Here is a 26,679-nt window from a genome sequence, read left to right on the forward strand (position 1 = left end):
CTGAAAGTTAACAAACGAACTAGAGATACACCATTACCAACCCCACAAAAATAACATTAAAATTACTTGAAAAGGTTAAAGGTTATAGATATACTTAAATTAGTAATAGAACGAAAAAAGTGTTGCTAGGGAAAGAGAGAAACAAATCTTGTGAAACGATACAAGCTTTACATTACAAGCCCACAGAAAGTAAGTGTAGCATGGCGTATAATTGTTTTCAGATACTTCACATACGTGTGTTGTTGGCGATGCATTTAGAAGGAATATAATTACATAATGTCGGTGTAATTGTATAGTCTGGTGATTATATCTTAATTAGAAATTTACAAGCACCATTATTATTACGTTAACTTGTTATAATCCGTCTGAAGAAGGGAACACGATATCGTCGTCAAACAGACCTTTTTTTGTTACGGAACAAAGTTGTGATTGAGGAGGTCCGATTGTAAATTTGTAATCATATCACTTCCGTCCGATAAAGTTCATGAAAAAGACGTGTGTAAATCTATTGAACAGATTAAAAATTAACTGCAGTATAATAATATGGGCCAACTTATTATAGTTAATTATAACAGAGGATTAAGCCCAATAAGGTATAGAGACTAGAGAGGGCCCTCTAAGAACAGATTTTTTTTTTTTTCCTTTTTTTAAAGACAGTTGTCGTTGTTGGAACCGAACCGGCACGCATTTCACTCCTTACTTTTCTCCACTCCAGTCTCTCTTTCTCTCTCTCTCTCTCTCTATTCTGCGTTTCTTCTTCTCTGTGGCTTAGCTTTCTAGAGAGGAGGAATCTAGGTCGTGCTCTGTGATTTATTCTCATACTCTCTCTCTCTCTCGACAGTGAAAGCCCGGTTCGTGTTTCCAAAACCACATCTTTTAGATTTTTTTGTTCTTCGTTTACGAAAAATGTCGATAATCTCTCTTTGCCGTACCGTTTTCTGTATTTGGGGATTTTAGCTGCATTGTTTATTTTCCGTAGTTTCTGGCGCCGATTTCTCTGTTAGATCGTGTTTTGTCTTGTTATGTAGAGAGTAACTAGGTCGAATCTGTTCTTCTGCATGTTAGGGTTTTTGTTGGCCTTGTACCTGAACCTGTGGTGTTATGAAATAAACAGAGACCCTTTTTGACATAGTTTCGCTTTAGACCTAAAAAAACCCATGCTTTCTGGGAAAGTGATGGACTTTTTGCCTTCTGTTTATAGTTTCTTCTTGTAGTGAACTGTTTTGTTTTCCTTTTCTGGGAAAGTTGTGTTTTTTGTTTGTTGGAATTGTTTCCTAATTGATCATTTAACTGATACTGTTATCGCTTTGACATGTTCTTCTTGTTTTCAGGTATTTCGTATGGCTGCTACAGCTACTGCTTCTACAATCCGTTACTCCCCTGAGGATCCTAATCTTCCTAAGCCATGGAAAGGTCTTGTGGATAGTAAAACTGGGTATTTGTACTTTTGGAATCCGGAGACTAATGTTACTCAGTACGAGAGACCAGCTCCTCCCAAGCTTGCTGCTATTCCTATAAGCTCTTCTGTTCAGACTCAACAATCTTCTTCTGGGTTCAACTCTGGCAAGGAAGAGGATAAGTATAATAGAGGAAATGATGGGCCTAAGTCTGATTCTGGATCAAGGTTCACTGAGGTACTAACCTATGTCTGTTGCTTGTGGCTAATTTCTACTGTTTAAACTCTCCAAAGTTTCATAATCACCATTTCAACTTGCTTGTCACACTGGAGTTATCTTTCTTGGTGATACTGTATCTTCAAATTTGCTTTCATTTGAAACAGGCTGCAAGAACTGGACCAATATCTTCTAATGATGCTGCTAGTGGACCTGGGAATGCTGCATCTGGTGGATCATCTGCCAAAGGGCCTCCTTCTTCGGCCACAGGAAATGAATTGTCCCCAGAGGCCTATTGCCGCCGCCATGAAATTACTGTCAGCGTAAGTATTTATGAGATATGAGTTTCTTATGAGTCTCATCTGTTCATTCAACTCCGAGGTAGTACACAGAAACAGTTGCCTGCCTATTTTGTATCGAGCTTCTTTTAATGTACTCAACTAGTTGTCATTTTTGGCACTACCTGTGTAGTGACAGGCTAATATGGTTAACTTTTATTGAAGCTTTGTTTCTTTTAGTTACTATCCATTGAATGTATAAGTTTCTATATCCTGCTGACTCTGAGATTCATTTCCATTTTCGTAGGGAGGCCAAGTGCCACCACCTCTGATGTCTTTCGAAGCCACCGGTCTTCCCCCAGCGCTTCTGCGGGAGGTATGGAATCATCTTTCTTGTAATATCACATCAGTTTTAGTTATCCTTACTCTGTTTTTGGTTCGGGAGTAAGCATGACTATCCTTACTCTAGTTAAGTTAGATGATTATCGGTTTTTGTTTTTTCCCAACCTGTTGCATTCAGTGATTATGACGGAGGTATTTAGTCTAATGTCGCAGACTTATTTTGTCTGCGAGCTTTAGCTGTTTTTGTTGTGGGGGAGTGGGCTATATATATACACATATAATTGCATAGTGTGCTAGACTATTTTGAGTTTTTTTTGGTTGGATTTAGTAATCTATAGAGGGAGCTATGTTGCTGAGTATTGCAGATTCATCGTATCTGCCAGCCATACTTGTCTGTCTTTTGAGTGTTTAATTCATTTAGTATTTAGTATTTACTGGAGGGTCTGTATTGAGTAGAGTCACAATTTTATGCCATATGCGCTCTCTTTTGTCCCAGGTGCGATATTTGCTCTTGGAGGAGCTAATGTCGTACGCTGTGCCACTTCTTTGGGGTCCTTGCAAATTATTTGGAGTGCCCTTTTTGGTGGACCAAATTTTTTGGTAAGGGGATTGCAACTTCACCCAAAGCTTGTGGCATAGCCTGTTGCTGTTGATATATTATTTATCATCCATCGGGTCAAGACAGAAGTAGAGGTGTCCTCCTGCTGCAGGTTTCAACATCTATTGTTGCCTGCAAATGGGAGGATGATGCCTTCATCTGTCTCCGTAAACTCAGAATAATTTTGGTGGTTCTCTGCTGAAAAGAACATCCTGGTTTTTTGTTTTGCCAGGTATACAGTGCAGGATTCTCTGCTCCTTCTCCAATTCAAGCTCAGTCGTGGCCAATTGCTATGCAGAACAGAGACATAGTTGCCATTGCTAAAACAGGCTCTGGGAAAACTCTGGGTTACTTGATTCCTGGTTTCATGCATCTCCAACGGATCCACAATGATTCACAAATGGGCCCAACGATCTTGGTATTGTCACCTACTAGGGAGTTAGCCACACAAATCCAAGTCGAGGCTCTGAAATTTGGCAAGTCGTCCAAAATTTCGTGTGCGGTAAGTCAAAATCCTTGAATACATATAAGTGCTGATCATGATACTTGATAAGTGTCTTATTGAGTGATTTCTTGATGATTCTTTGTATTGTAGTGCTTGTATGGAGGAGCACCCAAGGGTCCTCAGTTGAAGGAAATAGAAAGAGGTGTAGATATTGTTGTTGCAACTCCCGGCCGGCTGAATGATATCCTTGAAATGAGGAGAATCAGTCTGCATCAAGTGTCTTATCTGGTGCTGGACGAGGCTGATAGAATGTTGGACATGGGGTTCGAGCCTCAGATCAGGAAAATTGTGAAAGAGGTTCCCACTAAGCGTCAAACTCTCATGTACACAGCAACGTGGCCAAAGGAGGTCAGGAAAATTGCATCTGATCTTCTTGTTAACCCTGCCCAAGTCAACATTGGTAATGTTGATGAGCTTGTTGCGAACAAGTCCATTACTCAGGTGTGGGTTTAATTTCTGTTTTTATTCATTTTGGTTTTGATTCCGTTAGATATAATAACATAAGAGATCTGATAGTTTATGTATCTATCTAATACAGACTGTTGAAATCTTAGCACCAATGGAGAAACATACAAGGTTAGAGCAGATACTGAGGTCTCAGGAACCGGGCTCCAAGATTATTATTTTCTGTTCAACCAAAAGGATGTGTGATCAACTAGCACGGAACCTGACCCGCACGTTTGGAGCCGCTGCTATACATGGAGACAAGTCTCAGGCTGAGAGAGATGACGTGCTGAACCAATTTAGAAGTGGTAGAACTCCTGTTCTTGTTGCAACCGATGTAGCTGCTCGTGGACTTGACGTTAAGGACATAAGGTATGATGAATATAATAGAAAGTTTCAAATTTCAACCATCAGAAAGTTGGAAACCAATGATCCTAATGGATTTAACTGTGATTCACAGGGTGGTGGTCAACTATGATTTTCCAAATGGTGTGGAGGATTACGTTCACAGAATCGGAAGAACTGGAAGAGCTGGAGCAACCGGTTTAGCTTACACCTTCTTTGGGGACCAAGATGCAAAACATGCTTCAGACCTGATCAAGATCTTGGAAGGAGCAAATCAGAAAGTTCCTCCACAGGTCCGTGAAATGGCTACACGTGGTGGTGGTGGGATGAACAAATTCCGCCGCTGGGGTACACCTTCCAGTGGTGGTGGTGGCCGTGGCTATGGTGATTCTGGTTATGGTGGTCGTGGGGATTCTGGTTATGGTGGTGGTCGTGGTGAGTCTGGTTATGGTGGTGGCCGTGGGGATTCTGGTGGTAGAGGAAGCTGGGGTTCACGTGATAGGTAAATAAAAAGATTTAACTACTCATTCGATCTCTCAATGATTCTTATTTTCAATATAAACTTAAAAGATCAGTTTTGGTGGTTGAAGCAGTAGCAGCTCGGGATGGGGAAGAGAGAGGAGCCGTAGTCCTGAGAGGTTCAACGCAGGTCCACCGTCGACTTCTGACCCACCTCGCAGCTTTCACGAGATGATGATGATGAAACAGAGATAACTCATCGTTCTTTTTCACCAGATGGGGGCAATATACATAGTAGAGACCCTTTCGGTTCGGTTAATTATTCATTTTGTGTGGTGTGTGTTTGTGTGTGGAACGAAGTGACCAGTACTTCTCTAACATCAAACACACCCGAAGTACTTCTAATGTTTTGTTCGACGAGAAAACCTTTTTTGTTTATATAATGAAAACAAAGACTCGTTATGGGTTCTTTCTTTGGTGGTGTTTAAGTGGAGGATGTTTAAGCTAATGTATATCAGACCCCCTTATTAAGTAAAAATGAAGTAACAAGCTTGTTTCGTTTAATTCGGCCTGCAGTTTCTGACATTGATTTATCTGCTAAAAGTCTACAGAACAATAATAAACTAATGATGTAATTAGTGCTAAGATTGTTAACAAATCGATATAAAAACCAGTCACGACTACTCTTAATTGCTTCCTTGGCCAAAGTGTCTCTGCAAGTATTACACAACTCAGCTGATGAGAAGAAACATGTATCACACTAATTTTGTCTGTAAAGCACTGTATGATCTATTAGGAATGTCTAAAAAAGCTAATTTCAAGAGGGATGACATCTATATTAATATTTTTTAAGTACATTTTAGTTTATGCCTTTAACTTTTATTTATTTAATTTTTTTACAACATTAACCCCTACAACAATTCCATAAATAACATTGCAGAGAAACTCAAATACTAACTTTCTTAAACTGACCAACATTTGTTACATTTATTACCATAAAATCTTAACAACATCTAAACATTCCGATTTTTCCAAAAACAATTCTACCCATTAAAGTTTTAACCCATTAAATCTCCAAAACTATTTTTATGGATGCTAAAATCTCTCAAATTTTAATAATATACAATAGATTTTCCATAACAAAAGTTTACAATATCCATAATTATATTAACATTAATAAATTTCCTAAACCAAAAATCCAATTATAAAATATCACATTAAATATGTTGAAAACCCCCATATAATTTGGTTTATTTTTTCTATTTTTTGAGGAATTACCAAAAAAAAAAAAATCTATTAATTATCATAAACTATATATATTGACATGGAAAAATTATAAACTATAAAAATATGCTAATTTGGTAAAACAATTAACATAATTAAACTTGATAAAAAACTTATTATGATTATTTTTTTTTACGCAAAAACTTATTCTGATTTTGGTGAGACGGGTTGGCATTAATCCCATATAGGGAGTTAAGTAGAATTTTTTTTCTTTTTTAAACACTTTTATGGATGCTAAAATCTCTCAAATTTTAATGATATACAATAGATTTTCCATAACAAAAGTTTACAATATCCATAATTATATTAACATTAATAAATTTCCTAAACCGAAAATCCAATTATAAAATATCACATTAAATATGTTGAAAACCCCCATATAATTTGGTTTATTTTTTATATTTTGAGGAATTACCAAAAAAAATAAAATTCTATTAATTATCATAAACTATATATATTGACATGGAAAAATTATAAACTATAAAAATATGCTAATTTGGTAAAACAATTAAGATAATTAAACTTGATAAAAAAACTTATTATGATTATTTTTTTTTACGCAAAAACTTATTTTGATTTTGATGATACGGTTGGCATTAATCCCATATAGGGAGTTAAGTAGAATTGTTTTTCTTTTTTAAACACTTTTATGGATGCTAAAATCTCTCAAACTTTAATGATATACAATAGATTTTCCATAACAAAAGTTTACAATATCCATAATTATATTAACATTAATAAATTTCCTAAACCGAAAAATCCGATTATAAAATGTCACATTAAATATGTTGAAAACCCCCATATAATTTGGTGTTTTTTTTTTTGAGGAATTACCAAAAAAATTCTATTAATTATCATAAACTATATATATTGACATGAAAAAATTATAAACTATAAAAATATGCTAATTTGGTAAAACAATTAAGATAATTAAACTTGATAAAAAAACTTATTATGATTATTTTTTTTACGCAAAAACTTATTTTGATTTTGATGAGACGAGTTGGCATTAATCCCATATAGGGAGTTAAGTATATATTTTTTTTTTTTTTAAACACTTTTATGGATGCTAAAATCTCTCAAATTTTAATGATATGCAATAGATTTTCCATAACAAAAGTTTACAATATCCATAATTATATTAACATTAATAAATTTCCTAAACCGAAAAATCCGATTATAAATGTCACATTAAATACGTTGAAAACCCCCATATAATTTGGTGTTTTTTTTTTTGAGGAATTACCAAAAAAATTCTATTAATTATCATAAACTATATATATTGACATGGAAAAATTATAAACTATAAAAATATGCTAATTTGGTAAAACAATTAACATAATTAAACTTGATAAAAAAACTTATTATAATTATTTTTTTCATGCAAAACCTTATTTTGATTTTGGTGAGACGAGTTGGCATTAATCCCATATAGGGAGTTAAGTCTAATTTTTTTTTTTTTTAAACACTTTTAGATGTGTACCTGGAGATAAATGTATTACTAGACTATACATATACCACACGGGTTAAAACTTTGAAAACATTACAAAAATCCTATATTTTGAATACTTATATCAAATACCTGTAAAATTTTATATTTTTAAAATTAATAAAACAATAATAAAATAACAAATAAATACAATATAAATTTTAAATTTTTAAAATTAAAAATATTGCCCCGCGATGTACCGCGGGTTAAATCCTAGTTGATAAATTAATGCCAAAGTTGTTGATTGGAATCTTAAAATATCAACTAGGATCGTACCCGCGCTACAGCGCAGGGGAATATTTATATATTTAAATATGATTTGTAGTAGAAATTAGATATACGTAAAGTATTATAGAATATTGCATTTGTAAAAATACACACTCATATCATATGTTTTATGGACCAACCCGTAAAATATTATATTAGTATAAAAATATACATTATAATAATATGCATTTACATTTTATATTTGACAAAATCAATTCGTAAAAAATAGATAATCACAATATAATTTTTTACAAAACAACCCGTAAAATATTGGATTTGTATATATATATATTTGTAAGAAATACACACTCACAGTGTATATTTTAATGAACCAACCCACTAAAAAATTGTATGCAGAAAAATATGCATTTGCAAAAGATACACACTCATAATATATTTTGAGGGACCAACCCATAAAGAATTGCATTCAAAAAAATATCAATCCTAGCCTAAATATGTAAACAATTAATATAAACTCTACCGTATTATTGTGAGTTTTGCAAACCAACCCGTGCATTTTTGTAAAAGAGAATCCTATATTGTAAATCCTATATGTATATATATAAGATTGTTAGATTTGATTAACTTTTTGACAATATGATATTGAGAAGTAAAATTTTAGGATATTATAGATATTGTAAATCCTTATAATACAGGATTATAATACAGCAGAATTTTCAATCCAAAAAATATATCAACTTATATTTTTGGATCATTTTTTAATAATGTAGTGTTATTATATATATTTGGTCATTGTTTGTTCTTAAAGTAAGGTTACAAAGCCTATAATATATTATGTAATCCAAATGAGGAAAATTTTTTTTCCAACCAAACATTAAATAAATTAAAAGATCACTCCAAGGTTCAAATGAGGTAATTTTTTTACTTTAAATGATTTCATAAACCTTATAGTTTTAAAATTTTAGTACAAAAAATACAAAATATTATGATTAATAAGTGATTGCGATTGGAGTACTGTTTTTTTTCTGGCAAAACATGTAGAAAAATAAAGAATGTGTTTTTTTTTTTTTTTTTTTTTGTGCACCAAAGAATGTGTTTAATACATGACTTTAGATGGTCAAAGACAAAAAAAAATCCAAAGAAAAAAAACTATAGAAAATATAATATCGGTTGGAATTCATACTTGCCAAGCGTTTTGATACATATGGAACGTATTGATTATCTCCTCTTGTATATGATGTTGAATGGAAAAATATAATATCAGCTGTCATTCATGCTTGCCAATTTTTTATTCAAATATATATGATTTAGATCTGTAATAAAATGGATGTGGAAAAAAAAGATAAATAATAAAATAATGGCACAAAGTTAAAATGCGTATACTAACCATACAAAAAAAAATTAGGCAAAAAAATAAAGCATAATTTCTTGAACAGACAATCATTATATGTTTGCGTTTTTGAGAATAAGCTGCAAAATAGATTACATAATTCGTATACTCACAAACAAACGACATGAAATATGAATGTTCCTATAACAAAAAATAAACAATGACGCATTTGTTTGGCTTGATAATGAGATGTTCTGTACAAAGGTTTTCATAAGAAATAATGGAGATGTGTGATATATAGTTTGCTAATAAGATTATATATATAGAGGTCATAGATAATTAGGTTAGTCTTGTTTTCCATATGTAGTAATTTGAATTTATAAACACAGTTTCGTTTAGAAAATTCTAAAAATCTGAAATAAATGATGATTTGGTAATATAAATTTCGATTATCTTGTTTCCATAGATATCTCAAATAATATAACCAAATTAAATATGTTTACATTATATATACAATTTCGAATTTAATAGCTTGATTTTTATGGTAATAACTTTAAACAGTTTCCCTAAATATTAGCTCATTATTATTGTCTAAAACTTAATTCCTTAACATTAATTATTGTGTTTGATTTCGGGTTTATATCCATACCCAATAAATGATCCGATTTGCAAGTATCCAACTGTTAATTTCGGATTTTTTTAATTTTTGACCCGACCCGAATTCAATTTTGTACTTCTCTTTTACTTATATAGGGATCATGCTTTCTTATCTAGAATGGGTTAATTTATTATTTCAAGAATAGAAGCAATAACCAACTCGAAACGATTTGACAACAGTTAAAGGGAAGATGGTAAATGTAACTATGATGCAGGAATTTCAAAGGAAGGTAATGCAACTGCAGGCTGGATTTTATTGCCTTTCGTGCAAAACTAAAAACTCCACTACAAGCAAAAAGTCGATTCATAGTTACAGAGTTGTTATATGATGACATATTTCTTTGGTTGAATAAATTCCAGAACATGAATGTTAAGATCGTGAAGAGAAAAGTGAAGATGCAGCTGCAGATACATTGGTGTAAAAAGCAAGAGAGTTATGTTGGCTTTATGTCAATCAATGATGTACGGCCAAATTACATAACAGATACGATGCTATAGATAAAGTTCAACTAGATTTTAATCCCAAAATAACAGATACGATGCTATAGATAAAGATACTAAGAAGACAAGTCATATCAACTTCAATTCAGGGATCAAGATCTTCTCATCCTTGCACGTACAACATCCAGAATCCTGCAGTACTCAAAGAACAAAGAAGACTGGGCACCTTCAAGACCAACTCGGCTTACTCTGTTACCACCTGCCAGATTGTTGCAAGGACTTCCTCCAATAACTAAATCAAAACCACCGTATCTTTCCATCAATTTTTCGATGGTATCATTAGTTAAGTTCTGCACATCATCAAACTCAATCAAAACTCCAGTTTGGTTAGTTTGTTCCCAAAAGTCCTTCAAAATATTTCTGTTGACTTTTGAGATCTCAACAGACACAACAAGCTTCATTCGGATTTGGAGACGATGAAGCGCCACTTCTCCACCTCCAATACCCGTGAAAAGCGATAAAACTTTGATACCATTCGGGAAAATGGGTTTCAGGACAGACAGATGATAGGCCACAGTATCTACCTAAAACAAGTTTAACCAACCCATGAATGAATACACAAAATAAAAGAGTATTCCACTATTCCAAAGCAGAATATTCTTATGCAGATGGGGTGTGAAGTTACCTGAAAAGAATTTCCCAAAGACTTGTACCGCTCAGTTCTGCTCATTCCACCACCTCGTGTATGATTTTTTGGAAATCCCAGAAGATTCTCCATCTCATCTGGCTCGAGTGGGGCAGCTTTATTCTTCCCCACCCAGACGAGGTTCCATTTTCTACACTGGTCAATCACATATTTTTGTACATGCTTAGGCGGTTCTGGTTCTCCAGTGTAAGGCTCAAGGGCTGTACGGATCCTCTCAGTTAACTGGGCACTGCCTGTAACAGTCAAAATGCAGTTCAGCTTGGTCCTTGTATCCCACTCTGGCCACCATTTTTTAGTCAAAGGAAATGCTTCATTAACAGTGTATTTTGGTGGAGGCTGAATCTGGAATCTGTTGTTGATAGGCAGGTTGTGGATGTAACCCCTCTTCCTCGCAGCAGCACAAAAGTACTTCGAGTCCACAAACTCCGGTAGAATCTCATATAGATGTCGAGATATAGTCTCCCAGACACCTTTAGGTGCGAGGGCGACATTTTCGTAGTAGAAAAAAGGTGGACCTCGTGCTAACTCTGGAAGTTTTCGAGATGTGATGAGTCCTGGCTCATTTGGAAGCCCAAATCCTATCATTGGATTTGGTAGGCGAACCGGCTCATCATCAACAGATGACCTTGACTCTCTATTCGACTCTAACCGCCTTTTCTTAACATCATGTCTAGGCTGCACATACCAAATTTTCCACAAAATCAGTGCCCAAACGAATTAACTTATAGAAAGACATATTTTCAACAAGTTTTAGCCATACCTTTTGTTCTTCAGGATCAGTGTGGAACTCACTAAATTCTCGAGCCATCTGAGCAGCACTAAGGAAGTCCGTGAGCTCTGCAATGTCCACATTTTTCCCTGAAATTTAAATCATATAATTGTGGATAAGATGGAAGAAGGTAACAAAATACTCAGGGTACGTGAGATATATATCAACGTTTGGCAACCATGTCAATCAGTGAAATACGATGCCAATGCTCAAGAAAGACATCTAAGGCCTACATCCAGAGCCAGAGGCTAACACAGAACTAATGACAACTGTATCAGTTAGCGAAAATACAGTCACAATGCTCAGCATACATATCCAAGGCCTACGTCACAAGACCAGAAGTTATTAACATTAAAACATGCAATTTGGTTTATGACGGATCACTTTCTCTAGAAGAAATCTGAATTAAAAAAGAGCTAAAATTTAATGCTAATGGCAATAGTTTAAGGTAAGGTTACCACATCTCTCCACAGCTAGAGAAGCTTCTACCTCTGAAAAACCCATTCTCACCAAAGAACGTATTTGGTTGCCATTTTCATTGGAGGAGTTTGGATCCTCCTGTCATGGTTTAACAGATTAAAAAATGCATATAAATAGCAGTGAGATACATTTACAATTAAAACGTGTGATACTAAACATATGTTTATCACCACCATGAATGAAATATACCTCATCATCAGAGATTAATAAATCAGCATAATTGATCTCATCATCAGACCAATCAATGTCGTCTTCTTCTTTTACTTCTGCTACTTTCTCTGCCTCCTACAAAACATCAACAAAATTTAAGATATATCTTTAAATGTTAAAGAGACACTATATCTTTGCAACATCACTTACTGGACAAGAGAGGAGTGCATTAGCTATTTTCTCCATATTTTCTTCTCCTGAGAGGTTATAAAGCAAATGTCAAAAACTCATATAGTTTTAGTTCTTATTTAAAAGGAGAAAAACAAAATCTGTAAATACCATGTTCATGAATAGCTTTGAAAACTTTTTCTTCATCAAATCCCATGGCAAGGAAATGATCAATAGTCTTGGACTTGGAAGAACCAGCTTCACAATCACTCTTCACAAAGAAATAAAAGAGGAATGAGAGATTCATTGGATATAAAAAACGGCGAGAGGAAAAAACAACAAAATTCCAAATATTTCAAACTCACTGAGTACTTGGAGATAGTATCAATAATAACCGAAGTTTCTGCATTTGGTCCTGTAAAATTATTGTATCACAAAAGATTGATAAACCAAAGAAACATATATCTAGACAGAAAAGAAAAAGAAGAGGGAAAAAGTCTCACCAGCTTCCTTGATTGCTCTAGCAATCATCTCAACAGGAAATCCCATGTCAAACAATGTAGCAAAAATCTCGTCTGAGAAGCCCATCTGAACTAAGTCAGTTGTCTCAGTAGTAGGAGAGCTCAAGGAACTAGTTGTCTGACATAATAAAAAAAAAAATCGTGTTGTTCACATAAAGGGACGATTCTGTTCAAGCATATAAACTGATAAAATTGTTAGATTCGTGATTTAGAACAAGGAAGGCTTACCACGGCTACACCAACTAAAGTATCGGCCCTGGAATGTACTGGAGATGGAGATGACTGAAAGTTATCAATCTCCAAATCATCATCGGTATTCCAATCCACATAATCGTCATCACCAGCAGAATCCTGCGCCTTCATAACCAACCATGTAATATATATAGTAAGGTATACAAAGTAATTCGATTCATAATTCCCTCTTTAAAACAGTGTAACTTTAGCAAGTGATCGTAATGTACCATTGTTGTAGTAATCTGATGGGATCAAGGAAGGAACACCAATGTAGTACACCTGCCAAAATTCATCAACTCAAAAAGTATCAAAGCTTGATCATCATTTAAGAATTGGTTTTGTAGATCTGTCAGTAACAAAAACCCAAATGAAAACAATTTGTGCCTTTAAGAAATTCAAAATGCCAAGCATGTCCTCAAATTTTCTTGAACTTCTTCCAGAATCTCACATAATCAAACGCAGACAAGGAAGGAGCAAAAAAAGAAGTGTTTGTAATAATCAAATTTTGAGAATTATAGAGATTCTACGAATTTGTGTTCTATCTACAGTGGTTTTCGATCGGAACAAGTTTTGAAGAATGATACAAAACGGAGCCAGCGAAATCGGCCTGACCGAGAGAGAACTCTTACTGAGTCGAACAGTAACCGTGAACGAGCTGAATTGAATGAAATAAATAATAATCTAGTACGAGAATAAGATTCATACCCAGAATTTTTGATTTTGAGCTACAGATTCGCAGAAGCACTCCCGCCTCCGGCAATGTTACTGTCGCCGTCGGTGAGAGAGAGCTTTGTTCCGTTTACTCAACAAACAGTGAAACAAAAAAAAAAAAAAAAAAAGTCTGATTTCTAAAAAAAAGATATTCGATTTTTCAGACTTTTACGTTTTATGCCCTATACTTTCTCCTACTTCAACAATTAAACCCGAGATGTTTTTAATTAACTAAATAAACCAAAATTTGATAATGACACGTTAACGCTTAACACGACACATGTTGTGCTTAGAGGCATTTTCCGAAACACTAATTTTTTGTTTCTATAAATAATCACACATTATTGCTTTGAGGAAGTGAAATTGGTTAAACTTTTTTTTTTTTTTTGTCGAAGTGAAATTGGTTAAACTCAAACTCGAATTTCTCATAAATAAATTTTTATATCTAAGTCTACTGTACATAAGTACATTTAAGGCTCTATTTTGAAATAATTTTGGCGAAGCATTGAAAAATGAGCTTTGATGCATGGCGTACAAAAGATATGACACGTGACGAGCGAGAAGGTCAATTCATAATTTAGTATCCAACATGACTGCATCGAGTCAAAGACCGTTACATACATTACATTAATCATCGTATATAGTAAGGTACAAAGCCTTCTGATTGGGAAAGAATGTCTATCATCCAAGAGACCGAGACAATAACCAGCACAGACACATGAGAGATGAAAGCTAATTATAATAATCCTGAGAAGCTAACTCCATTACTTAGCGATAAGCATTGTGTGCCTACATACACACACATACATAGGAAGACGGAGAGAGGGAGATTTAGAGAGCCAGGAAGGAACATTGTTTTCTGGCATGGTCAGGTAAAAGCTTGGACAACAACTCTACGCTTGCTCCTTTTAGCTCTACAAATTTAACAAAAACACACACTTTAGCCTTTTTTATGGTAGAAATGGAAATGAAACAAAAGCATATGTTACATATATGTGGAAGAGACGGACCTTGAGGTTTAAAGTTGAAGAGAGGAGGCAAGGGACGACCGTTGGGAAGACGTGTGTTGGGATCACGTAGCTCATCGAAGAAAGGGTGGACTATGGCCTCCATCTACAATTACAATTAGTTTGTATATTAACGGTTATCAACCAAATGAAGATCAAGTATGATGTGAAACAGGATCCATTTCATGAACTTACAGCTGTTGATCTGAGATTTGGAGAATACTGGAGAAGTCTTGAGACGAGGTCTACAGCTTCTGGAGGTGTACGCTTATGGAAAATCTTTTAAATAAACAACAGGTTTTTCCATCAGCAAAGGCGAAAAAATATGGAGTGATGTTGGGAGAGAGAGACTGATTAATGTATTTGCTTACTTTATGCCAAGGATGAGCCTTTATTTGAGGGAATTTGAATTCAGTGTAGTTTGGATTCATACATTTGATTTCCTCCCGAGTTGGTGTTCCAAGAACCTGTAACCACACAATACAGAAGAAGTAATGGTGATCAATAGCAGAAATTGGAGCCTCTTCAGTCCATGTCCAATACACAATGGCTAAGATTATGGTCGGTTTAAAGAAATTGAAGTACCTTAATTATCTCGACTAGCTGGTCGACTCCACTTTCACCTGGAAAAAGAGGCTACCCAAAAGTTGGACCAGCCAAAGATTTGGTAATACAGAACTTTAGACATCATTCGGCGATTCAAATCATAAAGTATAAAAAGATTATGATGGAAAAGTCAAACCACCTGTCCCAAGAGTAATTCAGCAAGAACACAGCCTGCAGACCATATGTCAATTGCTGTTGTATATTCTGTGGCTCCAAAAATAAGCTCAGGTGCTCGGTAGTAACGGGAACAGATATATGAGATATTTGGTTCGCCTTTGACCTGTTAAAGAATGGGAAAGCTAAAGAGGTTAGGACTAGTAACATTGCTTAGCACCAGAAAATGTGCCAATTTTTCCATATGAAAACGAAGTCAATGCTAATAGATGTTATACCAAAACTTTTGCGCTACCAAAATCGCAGAGCTTGACCTGATGGGTATGAGGATTAACCTACAAAAAGCACAAGATTAATCAAGCATATATATGTAGATCACGGAAAAGTCTGACCAACATTTCAACTTAAGACACGAACCAGAAGATTCTGTGGTTTTATGTCTCTGTGGCATACTCCTACTCCTCCATGAATATATGCCAAAGCTCTGCAAATCTGTATCCACAACAGAAAGGCAGAGAAAATTTTTAGAATATCAAGGCAACAATGTTGAATAACCCATTGTATATCAGAAGATCAAAGTACACATTCAGGTGGGCTGACAGAAAATTACCTGATAAGTATAGAGTTTAACATATATCATGGGCATCCTCTGATTTGCTCGACTGTAGTGCTTTGAGACGCGATAAACAGTCTCAGGAACGTATTCAAGGACCAAATTGAGATACAGCTCATCTTTTTCTGTCGTTGAGAAGAAACAATGCTTGAGGGATACAACGTTAGGGTGATCAAGAAGCCGCATCGTCTGCAGCTCACGGTTCTTGTATCTTTTGTCTTGCAAAACTTTCTTGATTGCAACAGTTTCCCCCGTTTCTAAACACTTGGCCTGCAAATATACAAGTAACGAAATCATTAAAAAAAAGTTATCTACATTGAGTATATATATGCACACCAGCCACTTAAGTAAAATAAATTAGTCAATGTATCTAATCGAAACACTACCTGAAAGACGATTCCAAAAGAACCTTGTCCAACAATGCGCTCTGCCATATAACTTATGGTCTGAAAGGACAAAAAGAAAGAGCTATAAGAGTCTATATTTTCACGTCACACAACACAGAAACCACAAGTCTGTCAACTTCTCTTATTAACATACAAAAATATGGATAATCATCGAAAACACAAATGTTAAACAAGCTAACCTGTTTAGGTTGGCCATTTTTACCACCAATAGTTGTAACAATAATGTGACCCGTTTCAGTTCCATTCCCATCAACCACAGCTGCTTCCATTTCCTATTAAGCAAAACCAGCAAGAAGAAAACAAGTTAAATCAAAGAAGAGACCAACCCAAACCCAAGTGTGTCCAATCTTACTAATTGAATGTGAGAGTTCTTTCAACCTTATCATCTTTAATCTTCATCTCATTAATCCCTTCAGGTAGTTTGTCAGCAGCACATATGGAAGCATTGCTTTGTTTTGTAGCCATAGATGAAGCAGGTAACGTCCCCACAGAAGCCATATCCAACAACTTTTTTAATTGAATTCGTCAATCTGTTAAAGACCAAAACACACAAACTCAAAAACATCAGTACATAGTTAAAACCCCTATCACACGAACCAAAAACTGAAACAAAAATGACCAAACAAGCACAGAGACAGTAAAGAAGATCTAAAAGTAAGAAACACCAAAAAAAAGCATAATAACTCTACATTTAAACTCCGATCTAGTTAACATAGATTCACACCAAACTACATACAACCTTATACCCTTCCTAATCTATAAAACTAACCTCAAGCTAGACAAAGAAGAAACAGTTCCGGCGCCGTCATACCTGAAAAGTCAGTCTCCGCCGAAATTTCACTTCATCGTTTTTGCTTCAGCAGCAACTACAAACCCTAGAATAAAACTCTTCCTTGCCGGAAATGGCAAATCTCTCTCTCTCTCTCTCTATTCGTGATTTGTGGTTTTCTCTTCTCTCTGTGTTTCGTTTTATTTTTTATTTTATTTTTTTATGTTGGGATGGCAGAGAGGAAGCGGAACCCAAGAGGTGGTTTCAAAGTTTTAGTTGATAGTTAGTTTTGACGTCCGCGCTCAAGGAAGAGTATCCCAACACGTGGCGTGTTTTGGTTGGAATATCTTAGACTCACGTCATTTGTGTTTGACTGCTTTTAATGGTTGTTGAATCTTTTTTCATGCGGTTAGGTGTATGGTAAGCTTCTTTAATAGACGGTTAGATTTTAGTTAGGAAAAAGCGATGATATAATCGGACGGTTGAGATCGAGAGGAGTATGGAGCGTTAAGAGAAGCGTGGCGTACACTGATTCACCTTCCTCGCTTTTTCGGTATTTGTTTATGTTGTTTTGTCAGAAAAGGAAATCTGGAATTACGATATCGCCAAGTCAGCATAAAATAGAAAAGCGACAAGATTTGGTTCCACTAAACGATGATGTTGTGTGTCTGATTCGACCGTTGGGTTCATAAAAGGATATGGGCCTTAAAGGTTATGGGCTTGTTATACTCTTCTCTGATTGACGATTAGTAATAAGAGATTTGCCTCCGTTGAGAGAATACGATCTTTGGTTAAACAATCATTGGAATCTGATGTGCCAACAATTTAGGAATCACCAATTGTAGATAAATAATGGTTACGACAAAAAGAGTGAATTTCGTACACGATATTAGACTAAACCATCAGAAAAATTGGCGTTATTCACAGAATTGCGTGCAAATCCGTACAGCAAAAACGTTAATATAGAAGTTGACAAAAAAAGAACGGTATTATAAAATGATTATATATACGAATACGAATGTAGAAAACGTTACATCAAATCACGGGTTAAGATTACACAATGATGCAATTTTCAAATATTATGTCTTACGCGAGTTGTTGGCCACACACAAATTCTACAGAGTACTCGAAAAATATTGTTCATGTGACTTGCGCGTTATGACCAACTTCATGTGGCTTGCTTTGCTATCCAACATTTTTCCCCCGTATGATAATAACAAAAACTGAACCATCAAAAGTATTGCAAAATTAGTCTAATGTTGCCACGTTTACCAATCTCGTTGAAACCAAAACCAAAAAACATTACCTATCCTGTACTTAATACATTTAAGATATTGAGAAAGAGCCTTTAACAAACAAAACAAGAAGAAACAAAAGGTATTGAGAAAGAGGACAAAAAAATCAGTTACTTGAAGACAAAATTTATATATCACACTTTCAACTGCCAAAGCAAGAGAAAATTAATAAAATAGTAACAAGAATTTCAAATAAAACGAGTGATTAGATTATTCCAATTTTGGTAACCAATAGGCTTACCAAGAAGATCATGTAATCATCAAATACTAGAATAATTCAACAGTCAACGCATGGGATGCATACACGTAGCAACGTGCTAATCTACAGCAGCCTATATATCCTTTTACCAGGGACTCCGGACTCATGCACGTGTATCTTCAAGGTCACGAGTTTTACTAATTTCATACGTACATTGAACCTTGCTAATATGCTTATAATTAAACCAGAAATTCCCATATGTTTGTTTACTCTCTCTAGTCTCTCTAGTCTAGCACAACGAACACAAAACCGTATCGAGCATCCTACTGTCTTTGCAACTAATGGATTTTTGTAAAATTGAGTTGAAGATGACTAACTAGATTTTTAAAAGATTCAGTGACACCATAGATTTAACATAAATTACGGTGCTTGATTTAAGGAACTAAACATTTAAGAAGATTATCTGATGATAAGGTTTACGTGGGATATATACCTGTAATTATATGGCAACTTTTCTTGACTCTTTCGCCATTCCTAGTGATACCTGATAAAATGGATTTTGGTTTTTATTAAACCGAAGACCTTACCAGGACTGGTTAAGTATCTGACCGGACCCATACTCTGTTATAAACGAAAGCAATCAGTTTCAGCAACTACGTACTGCACATAAACCCTCAAGATCAGTAATACAAGAACGAACACTAATGAAAACCATTTAATGAAATTAATGCTAGAGAACACTAAGATGTTGTTAGTAGAGACCAAAAGAAAACACGCCTATTCAAGAACAAATTCAACGCCTAATTGTAAGTAAAGATGTTGAAGTTGTATGATGATTTTCAAGAACAAATCAAAGCCAAATCACAAGTAAAGTGTGATGATACGGTCAATAGAACAAGCTGATCAATCAAGTAAAACCCCATCATCTTTATTTATTTATTTGCTAATATCATAAAATATAGCAAATGAGGAGAATATGCTTGAAGAGGAAGAGAGTTCCAAGGCCTTTTGTCTTCATCTAACTGTTTAACTGCATCCTAGATTCAAAATTCATATGCGTAACAGTGCTTTTCTCTACTTATAAATATGAGCCTCGCTTCACCATTTCCTCTTCATTCCATATCTTAACACATTCTTCCTAGAAACAAATACTTATTCAATATTAAAGATGAATAGACTAACCTTGAAATATCTTTCCCTCAACTTTCTCCTCTTAGTCTCCTTACTCTCTTCGAGATTTGGAACTTGTGACGCTAGGCAGAGTGTATACTGGAAAGGAAACCGCAGGTCTATCGCCGAAGGGGAAAGTTCCGCAACAATCAATGTGCTTGACCATGGCGCAAAAGGTGATGGGACAAGTGATGACACAAAGGTTAGTGAGCATTTCTATGGTTAGCTGCGTACATAACTGTTTTCTTGATATATAATGGAACCGTTTATACCGCAGGCTTTCGAAGATGCTTGGGAGGAAGCTTGTAAGGTGGCAGCGTCAACATTATTAATTCCATCTGATTCTACGTTCCTTGTTGGACCTGTTTCCTTCCTGGGAAAAGGATGTAAAGAGAACATCGTGTTTCAGGTGAGTTTTCAAGATAACACAAACAACGAAATGTTATTAACATTTTAAGTTATATAGTCACGACTGAAGTATTTTGATACTGTGCAGCTAGATGGAAAGATCATAGCTCCAACGAGTCCAAGTGCATGGGGTTCAGGTCTCTTGCAATGGATAGAATTCAAATCACTTACAGGAATCACTATAAAAGGAAAAGGAATTATTGATGGACGAGGCTCAGTATGGTGGAACAAGTCACCTGACTATGATCCAGCTGATGAGTCAGAGTCAACAACTACGAACGACATGGTAAAAATATATATTCAATTTTCTTAGCTAAACAAAATTGGAAACTCTAGCTTGCAATAACTTTTGCTTCTACTCTTTTTCAACTGTGAAAGGTGAAAGAACAACTGGGTACAAAAATGCCAAAGACTAAACCAACAGTAAGTTACCTTGTCTAAATCTCATGGATGGAGTCAAACTCAAATCAACAATTGAAACTTAAATTTATTTTCATTTACCTTGGAGTGCATGTAGGCTTTGAGGTTCTACGGGAGTAATGGTGTAACAGTCAATGGAATAACCATACAAAACAGCCCTCAAACCCACCTCAAGTTTGATAATTGCATGAGCATTCAAGTGTCTGATTTTACAACTTCATCCCCTGGAGATTCCCCAAACACAGATGGAATCCACCTGCAAAACTCTCAAGATGCCGTTATTTACCGCAGCACGCTGGCTTGTGGTAACCACAGACATCAAACAAGTCCCATTTTATTTAAATTAAAGATATTACAAGTCAACTTATTCTTAATAAGACACTGAAAGTCAAATCAGCATGAAGAAATAATAATTTCTTTCATTCTACAGGAGATGATTGTATATCAATTCAAACTGGATGCTCTAATATCTACATACATGATGTTGACTGTGGGCCTGGCCATGGAATTAGCATCGGAGGACTGGGAAAGGACAATACAAAAGCGTGTGTTTCAAACATTACTGTCCGTGATGTCACGATGCATGAAACTACGAATGGAGTTCGAATAAAATCCTGGCAGGTAAAATTTTCCTGTAGAGTCATTTGCATACAGAATAGAGGCAAAGAGGATTGATAAAAGCATGTGATAGTTCAAAGATGCTGAAAATTTTTGATTCTGTTTAATGATAGGGAGGGTCAGGGTCTGTAAAACAAGTTATGTTTTCAAATATTCAAGTCAGCAACGTAGCCAATCCGATAATAATAGATCAATACTATTGCGATGGTGGAGGATGCCACAACGAAACTTCCGCAGTGGCTGTATCAAACATAAACTACATAAACATAAAGGGTACCTACACAAAGCAACCTATACGCTTCGCCTGCAGTGATAGCTTGCCATGCACAGGAATCTCACTTTCGACCATAGAGCTTAAGCCAGCCACAGAAAAAGCAAGCTCATTTGATCCTTTCTGCTGGGAAGCACACGGTGAACTGAAAACACAAACTATACCACCAATACAATGTTTGAAAACAGAAAAGTCACCAGAAGCTGCAAGTCAGTCTAATAATGATGCTTGCTAATACTAGAGCAAGAAATTATGTAAAAATGTTAAGATAGGCTAAAACATCATAGAATTATACGAATAAAGAAGGTTGATTCCCCTTGCTTTGTCTTATACTAGTTTGTATAAATCATTTGCAAATGAAATGTAACATATTGCATGTCAATGTATTGCATTCTGTTATAGACTACTGGTATTGAATTGGTCATAAGTCAAAACAAGAGGTCCCAACCCATAGCTTAGGAAAGATTTTATCTGTGAATCAACAATCTAACAGTTATGACTTCATGGACCAGTTATGATAGAACATATTACAAGCAATATAATTCTTTATAGTCCATAGATCTGAGGGATGCAAAGTAAATGTACCAAATGAGAGGTAAACAATGTATCAAAAGTCTAATTACCAATAATTCCAACACAAGTAAACAACTAATGCATTTTACTTATAAAGGTAAACCACGACATGGTTCTAAACGCAGTTTCAAAGCTCAAGCTAATAGGCCAACATCAGACAATCTGAATACATATAATACTCAGCCAAAAAAAGATTATGTAATATATGATTTGTGTCTCAACCGTACATCCTGTTTGGGAGATTGGCGTCACATAGCTCCTCTAAATTTAGAAAAGCAAACGTGTTTCTTGTCATTGTCTGCTTCCTATAACATAGGTAAATCCTGCAGTCGAATATAAGAAGAAATTTTTGAGGAGAAAAACCCAAGAGGACAAAGTTTAAAATCTCAAACTTAGAAATAATGTTTAACTCATATCCTACACGAAGATGAAAGGGAATTTGAACGAGAATGTCTCATCAACGTTTGCCAAAACCAACTCCTGCTTTCCGTTTTTGTCGTGCTTGTACTCTTTCAGGGCTTGGCAATCCAGTTTTTTCTTCGTACTTCTTTTCTAGGGCCTGTGGTACACTACTTGTCAGGAATATTGTAGAATTACGATGATAACAAACCTTTTAAGACAATAAACTACTTAACGTAAAGATGTTCACCAAAGTCACTACTTAGATGCAAAGGGTGATGTATCCACGAGAAGTATTGTAGCTTAAGACTCTGTCTATTACAGTTTTACTCACCTCTAGCTCTTCACGAATGCTATCAAGAACTTGATCCGTCATTCTGTCGAAGAAGAGAACTCCCTGTAATTGACAGATTGTTCCATCAGACCGAAACGACAGCTTGCAAGTGATACTCACACAGCAATACCAAAAACCTCCATGAAAACCAACATGCTCAATTGCCCAGATACAAATGTAAAAAACAAAGATAAGGCCAAGAGTAGATGAGGTCACTTTTCAATGTCAAGACATCGAAATATATCAACCTTTTAATATGGTTTCTTCCAGTTGTATATATACACAACTACAGCCATTCAAATAAATGTATGTTCTGTGTGTTTTCATTGCTATATAATCAAGCACAGATAATCAAAATGAAAGTGGAGAAAGAACCTCCAGATGGTCGTATTCGTGCTGAAAGATCCGTGCAGGTAAACGTGATAGACTGATTGAAAATCTTGCACCAGTAATGTCCCTTGCATCAATCTTGACAGATTGTGGTCGCTGAAAGCAAAAACCAACCAATAAAAACTGAATGAGCAAATGAATTGAAACACAAAATTTGGTGATTCAATTGAGAAAGGGTGGACATACAACTACTTCAGCATAAATCCCCGGGAAAGATAGGCACCCTTCATCAAACGGTACTAACTTATCCGAAAACTTATTGATTTTTGGATTAACAAGAACAATTTCTTCTCCTTCACCAGGCTCCCCAGCTGGATTAAAAACCATGAGCTGAACATTGAGACCTACTTGAGGTGCTGAGAGCCCAATACCATCCGTTCTGTTCAATAGCATGTAATCACAGTATCATCATTCTGTGTTTGTCTGTGTTACTACGTACTAAGTAGTAGTAACTTGCCTTTAGGACTTACTTGTACATAACATCAAACATAGCATCAACCAAGTTCTTCAAATTCTCGTCAAAAACACCAATCCTCTTGTTTTTAGCCCGTAGTATAGGATCCGGATACTCAACTATCTTCAAAGGCGTCTCAAATTCAAGATCAGAAGCTTCATAAATCCCAAACAAACGTAAATCAATCAAACAGAAGAACTAGAGTATAAATAGCAACAGATAGGGAAATTACCCGAAGCTACTTCATCATCTTCTCTACGCGAGACGCGTTTTACTGCAGCTCGGACCGGTGATGTCAAAGGTGTGCTCCGGTTCACGGCGGAGGAAAACATTACGGTTGATTTGAACCGACCATAACCGGGGGATAGAGTAGAAGAAGCTCGGCGAGATAAGACCGGTAGGAGTAAGCGAGAGAGCGGTGGAGCTCGAAGGAAGCAGTTACATACCGCCATGGTTAGGAGAGGAAGAGCAAGTTTCAGCTACTGGAAGAAAGCGAATTTGAGTGGAGAGTAAGTAAAAAAGATTGGGTATAGAAACTGTAGTCTGTAATTTTTAGTGAAATCCGAAATATTGATATATTTTAGGGACGAATTTGAAAATAGAGATAAATAATATACCATATCGATGATGAATATTCTATTTATAGAGTTTTCTGTGAGGGAGAGAAAGAGTGAGAGAGAGAGATTGTCTCATCGAAACTCACGGGCTTGCTTCTTCTACATACAAGACAGATCCTTCTTTGGAGCTTCTTTCGAAAGGTAAACAAACTCTCACACCCATTCATCGATTCAAATCCTGTATCTTCCTTTTTCTCAAAACACCTCTGGTATGTTGAGTTTTAATTTCGATCGTTATTAAGAGTATCAATAGCTAAAAAGATTTAAAATTGATTTATCTGGTATGGTTGAAATTTTTGTGTTGGGGATTGTTTTGAAATATAAACGTTGTTGTTGACCTGATCGTGTTTGTTAATCTGATTGTGTTGCAGAGAGATTTGAATAAAGCTTTGTTCTTTATTGATTAATTGTGTTTATTCTTTTTTTGGATACAGGAATATAGCATAAAGGAAAATGGGGCTTAATTTCACAAAGTTGTTCAGCAGGCTATTTGCCAAGAAAGAAATGAGGATTCTGATGGTAGGTCTCGATGCTGCTGGTAAGACTACTATCTTGTACAAGCTCAAGCTTGGAGAAATCGTCACCACCATCCCTACCATCGGTTAGTTTTGAGGATTCTTCCAATCATACTGTTTGTTGTCAATGTGTTTCTTTACTTTTATGTCTCTGTGGATTTTTATGTAATTCTCTCTTGCTCTTTGCTTCTCAAATTTTGATGTTGTAAGAGGTGTTTGTTTCCAGGATTCAATGTGGAGACTGTTGAGTACAAGAACATCAGCTTCACTGTTTGGGATGTTGGGGGTCAAGACAAGGTATACAAATTTTAAGTCTTGCCTAGATCCATAGTATAGTGTCCTCGTAATTCAAGTAATGATCTTTTGTGTTGCCTGGTTATATGTATCATGAAACCACAATTTGAATAGTACATCCACCTGTATTTCTTTTTATCTCCGTGTCCATTATCTATGAGTGTTTGTCTTCTTCTTATTTGACATTATGAAAGCAACTTCCTTGAAAAACAGATTCGTCCCCTGTGGAGGCACTACTTCCAGAACACTCAAGGTCTTATATTCGTGGTTGATAGCAACGACAGAGACCGAGTTGTGGAGGCGAGGGATGAGTTACATCGCATGTTAAATGAGGTTAGCTTTCTTTCTGGTTTTTCCTCTTGTATCACAGTAAGATGGGAACACCTTTCCATAGTCTGATTTTTACCCTGTTTGCAGGATGAACTGAGGGATGCTGTCCTTCTTGTATTTGCCAACAAACAAGATCTTCCTAATGCAATGAATGCTGCAGAAATAACTGACAAGCTTGGTCTTCACTCTCTTCGCCAACGCCATTGGTAAAGTTTTCTTCTTTCTAATTTCTAGAATTCAATCTTAATGTGGTTAGATTGATCACACAGTGTGGTAGAATTCATCTTTATGTGTTTCCTTTTAACAGGTACATTCAAAGCACATGTGCCACATCTGGCGAAGGTCTGTATGAAGGCCTTGATTGGCTCTCCAACAATATTGCTAGCAAGGTATATAACTAAATTACCGCTTTTAGTATTACTAAATATAGTGTAAAAAGGAACACTCTTTTGAAAGTATTGATGCCCTTAAATAACAGCCATAGAGATTTTAGGTTTGTATGCTTATCATAATTGGGTAGATCTTTGAATTGAGGGAACTCACTTAGTTGAGCCACCAAACGGTTGCAAACCCCAGAGCTGAAGCAGCCCCTGCTTTGTGTCTTGAGATCACGGATGTATCATTTATGTTTATTCTCTTACGTGAAACCTGAAACCCACCGATTCCAAACTCTTGCAATGACTCTATATTCATGTATGTGTTATATAATCATGAATATTGATCAAACCTTCATTTTGATTGTGTAGGCATGATGAAGCTGCTGGAATACTTTTTTGCACTTGGAAGAGACCATTAGTGATTGTGGAGCAGAAAGAATGAAGAAGAAAGAAGTATTATGTCTGATTTTACAATGGTTTATAGTATCCGTTGATGTTTGTGTCATTGTGTGTGCCGTGTGTGTGCCGTGTGTGTGCCGTGTGCGTGTAGTTTCTAAACCCACCTCAACCTTTTAACTTTTACCGTTTTGTTTTTAACTAAAGCTTATGGAAATGTTCTTCATAAGCAGTAGATATATTACCTTTTTCCTTATATAATGTCATAACGTATTCTCTCGTTTTCTACGCATGAGAGCTCAGTGTGGTCCAACACAACAGTAAGTAGATTCATGTTCCAACAGAATTGGG

At 35.6% G+C, this 26,679-nt stretch overlaps 6 protein-coding genes across 24 annotated transcripts; 3 read left to right on the top strand and 3 right to left on the bottom strand.

Annotated features, from left to right (window-relative positions):
- The first annotated feature begins 649 nt into the window (after positions 1-649).
- Positions 650-5,148, top strand: LOC104769699 (DEAD-box ATP-dependent RNA helicase 46). Of its 5 annotated transcripts, none has more exons than XM_087504947.1 (10): positions 675-851; positions 1,332-1,634; positions 1,781-1,936; positions 2,199-2,267; positions 2,690-2,833; positions 3,064-3,333; positions 3,427-3,777; positions 3,875-4,152; positions 4,241-4,627; positions 4,719-5,148. In XM_087504947.1, exons 2-10 carry the CDS (start codon positions 1,341-1,343, stop codon positions 4,837-4,839), a joined length of 2,070 nt encoding a protein of 689 aa, XP_087361073.1. In that variant the 5' UTR covers positions 675-851; positions 1,332-1,340; the 3' UTR covers positions 4,840-5,148. The 5 variants fall into 5 exon arrangements, with proteins under 5 accessions (XP_010492272.1, XP_010492271.1, XP_087361073.1 ...); XM_087504945.1 differs by having other exon boundaries at positions 2,730-2,833; positions 4,716-5,148; XM_087504946.1 differs by having other exon boundaries at positions 2,730-2,833.
- A 4,809-nt stretch (positions 5,149-9,957) lies between these two features.
- On the bottom strand, positions 9,958-13,935 carry LOC104769700 (DNA (cytosine-5)-methyltransferase DRM2). 3 transcript variants are annotated; one of them, XM_010493973.3, is made up of 12 exons: positions 13,747-13,935; positions 13,269-13,320; positions 13,036-13,164; positions 12,790-12,925; positions 12,652-12,701; positions 12,458-12,557; positions 12,329-12,375; positions 12,158-12,253; positions 11,947-12,046; positions 11,480-11,577; positions 10,699-11,394; positions 9,958-10,597 (listed from the first exon to the last, which is right to left on the bottom strand). In XM_010493973.3, exons 2-12 carry the CDS (start codon positions 13,269-13,271, stop codon positions 10,166-10,168), a joined length of 1,887 nt encoding a protein of 628 aa, XP_010492275.2. In that variant the 5' UTR covers positions 13,272-13,320; positions 13,747-13,935; the 3' UTR covers positions 9,958-10,165. The 3 variants fall into 3 exon arrangements, with proteins under 3 accessions (XP_010492275.2, XP_087361075.1, XP_087361074.1); XM_087504949.1 differs by having other exon boundaries at positions 9,958-10,593; positions 13,747-13,902; XM_087504948.1 differs by lacking the exons at positions 12,329-12,375; positions 12,458-12,557; positions 12,652-12,701; ... (2 more) ...; positions 13,269-13,320; positions 13,747-13,935 and having other exon boundaries at positions 12,158-12,271.
- Positions 13,936-14,307: 372 nt separating this feature from the next.
- LOC104769701 (shaggy-related protein kinase epsilon) lies at positions 14,308-17,622 on the bottom strand. Of its 2 annotated transcripts, none has more exons than XM_010493974.3 (13): positions 17,311-17,622; positions 16,878-17,029; positions 16,679-16,771; positions 16,479-16,538; positions 16,090-16,362; positions 15,897-15,971; positions 15,758-15,814; positions 15,505-15,645; positions 15,345-15,395; positions 15,131-15,226; positions 14,955-15,038; positions 14,763-14,865; positions 14,308-14,666 (listed from the first exon to the last, which is right to left on the bottom strand). In XM_010493974.3, exons 2-13 carry the CDS (start codon positions 16,995-16,997, stop codon positions 14,584-14,586), a joined length of 1,236 nt encoding a protein of 411 aa, XP_010492276.1. In that variant the 5' UTR covers positions 16,998-17,029; positions 17,311-17,622; the 3' UTR covers positions 14,308-14,583. The 2 variants fall into 2 exon arrangements, with proteins under 2 accessions (XP_010492276.1, XP_087361076.1); XM_087504950.1 differs by having other exon boundaries at positions 17,269-17,549.
- Positions 17,623-18,253: 631 nt separating this feature from the next.
- On the bottom strand, positions 18,254-24,443 carry LOC104769702 (peptide deformylase 1B, chloroplastic/mitochondrial). 9 transcript variants are annotated; one of them, XR_015592869.1, is made up of 14 exons: positions 24,032-24,443; positions 23,816-23,954; positions 23,532-23,724; positions 23,331-23,441; positions 22,956-23,018; positions 22,644-22,781; positions 22,450-22,545; positions 21,660-21,807; positions 21,239-21,374; positions 20,842-21,016; positions 20,205-20,305; positions 19,945-20,089; positions 19,256-19,306; positions 18,254-18,491 (listed from the first exon to the last, which is right to left on the bottom strand). XR_015592869.1 is itself a non-coding variant. In XM_010493976.3 (7 exons), exons 1-6 carry the CDS (start codon positions 24,249-24,251, stop codon positions 22,680-22,682), a joined length of 828 nt encoding a protein of 275 aa, XP_010492278.1. In that variant the 5' UTR covers positions 24,252-24,443; the 3' UTR covers positions 22,291-22,545; positions 22,644-22,679. The 9 variants fall into 9 exon arrangements, 1 of the variants encoding a protein (XP_010492278.1); XR_015592868.1 differs by having other exon boundaries at positions 20,205-21,016; XR_015592870.1 differs by having other exon boundaries at positions 20,205-21,055.
- LOC104769703 (polygalacturonase At1g48100-like) lies at positions 19,878-22,083 on the top strand. Its single transcript, XM_010493977.3, has 7 exons — positions 19,878-20,134; positions 20,210-20,341; positions 20,429-20,626; positions 20,719-20,763; positions 20,858-21,065; positions 21,191-21,381; positions 21,492-22,083. Exons 1-7 carry the CDS (start codon positions 19,931-19,933, stop codon positions 21,882-21,884), a joined length of 1,371 nt encoding a protein of 456 aa, XP_010492279.2. The 5' UTR covers positions 19,878-19,930; the 3' UTR covers positions 21,885-22,083.
- Positions 24,426-26,608, top strand: LOC104769705 (ADP-ribosylation factor). Of its 4 annotated transcripts, none has more exons than XM_010493979.3 (7): positions 24,426-24,557; positions 24,851-25,017; positions 25,158-25,228; positions 25,439-25,558; positions 25,643-25,761; positions 25,863-25,944; positions 26,302-26,608. In XM_010493979.3, the coding sequence occupies exons 2-7, from the start codon at positions 24,870-24,872 to the stop codon at positions 26,305-26,307; spliced, it is 546 nt and encodes a 181-aa protein (XP_010492281.1). In that variant the 5' UTR covers positions 24,426-24,557; positions 24,851-24,869; the 3' UTR covers positions 26,308-26,608. The 4 variants fall into 4 exon arrangements, with proteins under 4 accessions (XP_010492281.1, XP_010492280.1, XP_087361079.1 ...); XM_087504953.1 differs by having other exon boundaries at positions 24,486-24,625; XM_010493978.3 differs by lacking the exon at positions 26,302-26,608 and having other exon boundaries at positions 25,863-25,956.
- The last annotated feature ends 71 nt before the right edge of the window (positions 26,609-26,679 follow it).

Source organism: Camelina sativa, chromosome 20 (genome assembly GCF_030686135.1).
Source record: "Camelina sativa cultivar CO46 ecotype springtype chromosome 20, ASM3068613v1".
NCBI lineage: Eukaryota > Viridiplantae > Streptophyta > Magnoliopsida > Brassicales > Brassicaceae > Camelina > Camelina sativa.

Excerpts from the sequence above, each read along its gene's own strand:
- LOC104769702 (XM_010493976.3), bottom strand. The coding sequence starts at position 24,251 with ATGGCGGTATGTAACTGCTTCCTTCGAGCTCCACCGCTCTCTCGCTTA. Across the intron at positions 23,442-23,531 it reads GGATTTATGCTGAAGTAGTT|CGACCACAATCTGTCAAGAT; the intron begins GTATGTCCACCC and ends TTTTGCTTTCAG. Across the intron at positions 23,019-23,330 it reads ACGAATACGACCATCTGGAG|GGAGTTCTCTTCTTCGACAG; the intron begins GTTCTTTCTCCA and ends TGTCAATTACAG.
- LOC104769705 (XM_010493978.3), top strand. The coding sequence starts at position 24,870 with ATGGGGCTTAATTTCACAAAGTTGTTCAGCAGGCTATTTGCCAAGAAA. Across the intron at positions 25,559-25,642 it reads TACATCGCATGTTAAATGAG|GATGAACTGAGGGATGCTGT; the intron begins GTTAGCTTTCTT and ends CCCTGTTTGCAG. Across the intron at positions 25,762-25,862 it reads TCTCTTCGCCAACGCCATTG|GTACATTCAAAGCACATGTG; the intron begins GTAAAGTTTTCT and ends TCCTTTTAACAG.
- LOC104769700 (XM_010493973.3), bottom strand. Across the intron at positions 12,376-12,457 it reads CAAAGCTATTCATGAACATG|GAGAAGAAAATATGGAGAAA; the intron begins GTATTTACAGAT and ends ATAACCTCTCAG. Across the intron at positions 11,578-11,946 it reads TCTAGCTGTGGAGAGATGTG|GGAAAAATGTGGACATTGCA; the intron begins GTAACCTTACCT and ends TTTAAATTTCAG.
- LOC104769701 (XM_010493974.3), bottom strand. The coding sequence starts at position 16,997 with ATGGCTTCTGTGGGGACGTTACCTGCTTCATCTATGGCTACAAAACAA. Across the intron at positions 16,539-16,678 it reads AAAATGGCCAACCTAAACAG|ACCATAAGTTATATGGCAGA; the intron begins GTTAGCTTGTTT and ends TTGTCCTTTCAG. Across the intron at positions 15,396-15,504 it reads CTGAATTACTCTTGGGACAG|CCTCTTTTTCCAGGTGAAAG; the intron begins GTGGTTTGACTT and ends ACTTTTGGGTAG.
- LOC104769699 (XM_087504947.1), top strand. The coding sequence starts at position 1,341 with ATGGCTGCTACAGCTACTGCTTCTACAATCCGTTACTCCCCTGAGGAT. Across the intron at positions 1,937-2,198 it reads GCCATGAAATTACTGTCAGC|GGAGGCCAAGTGCCACCACC; the intron begins GTAAGTATTTAT and ends CCATTTTCGTAG. Across the intron at positions 4,628-4,718 it reads AGCTGGGGTTCACGTGATAG|TAGCAGCTCGGGATGGGGAA; the intron begins GTAAATAAAAAG and ends TGGTTGAAGCAG.
- LOC104769703 (XM_010493977.3), top strand. The coding sequence starts at position 19,931 with ATGAATAGACTAACCTTGAAATATCTTTCCCTCAACTTTCTCCTCTTA. Across the intron at positions 20,135-20,209 it reads GGACAAGTGATGACACAAAG|GCTTTCGAAGATGCTTGGGA; the intron begins GTTAGTGAGCAT and ends TTTATACCGCAG. Across the intron at positions 20,764-20,857 it reads TGCCAAAGACTAAACCAACA|GCTTTGAGGTTCTACGGGAG; the intron begins GTAAGTTACCTT and ends GAGTGCATGTAG.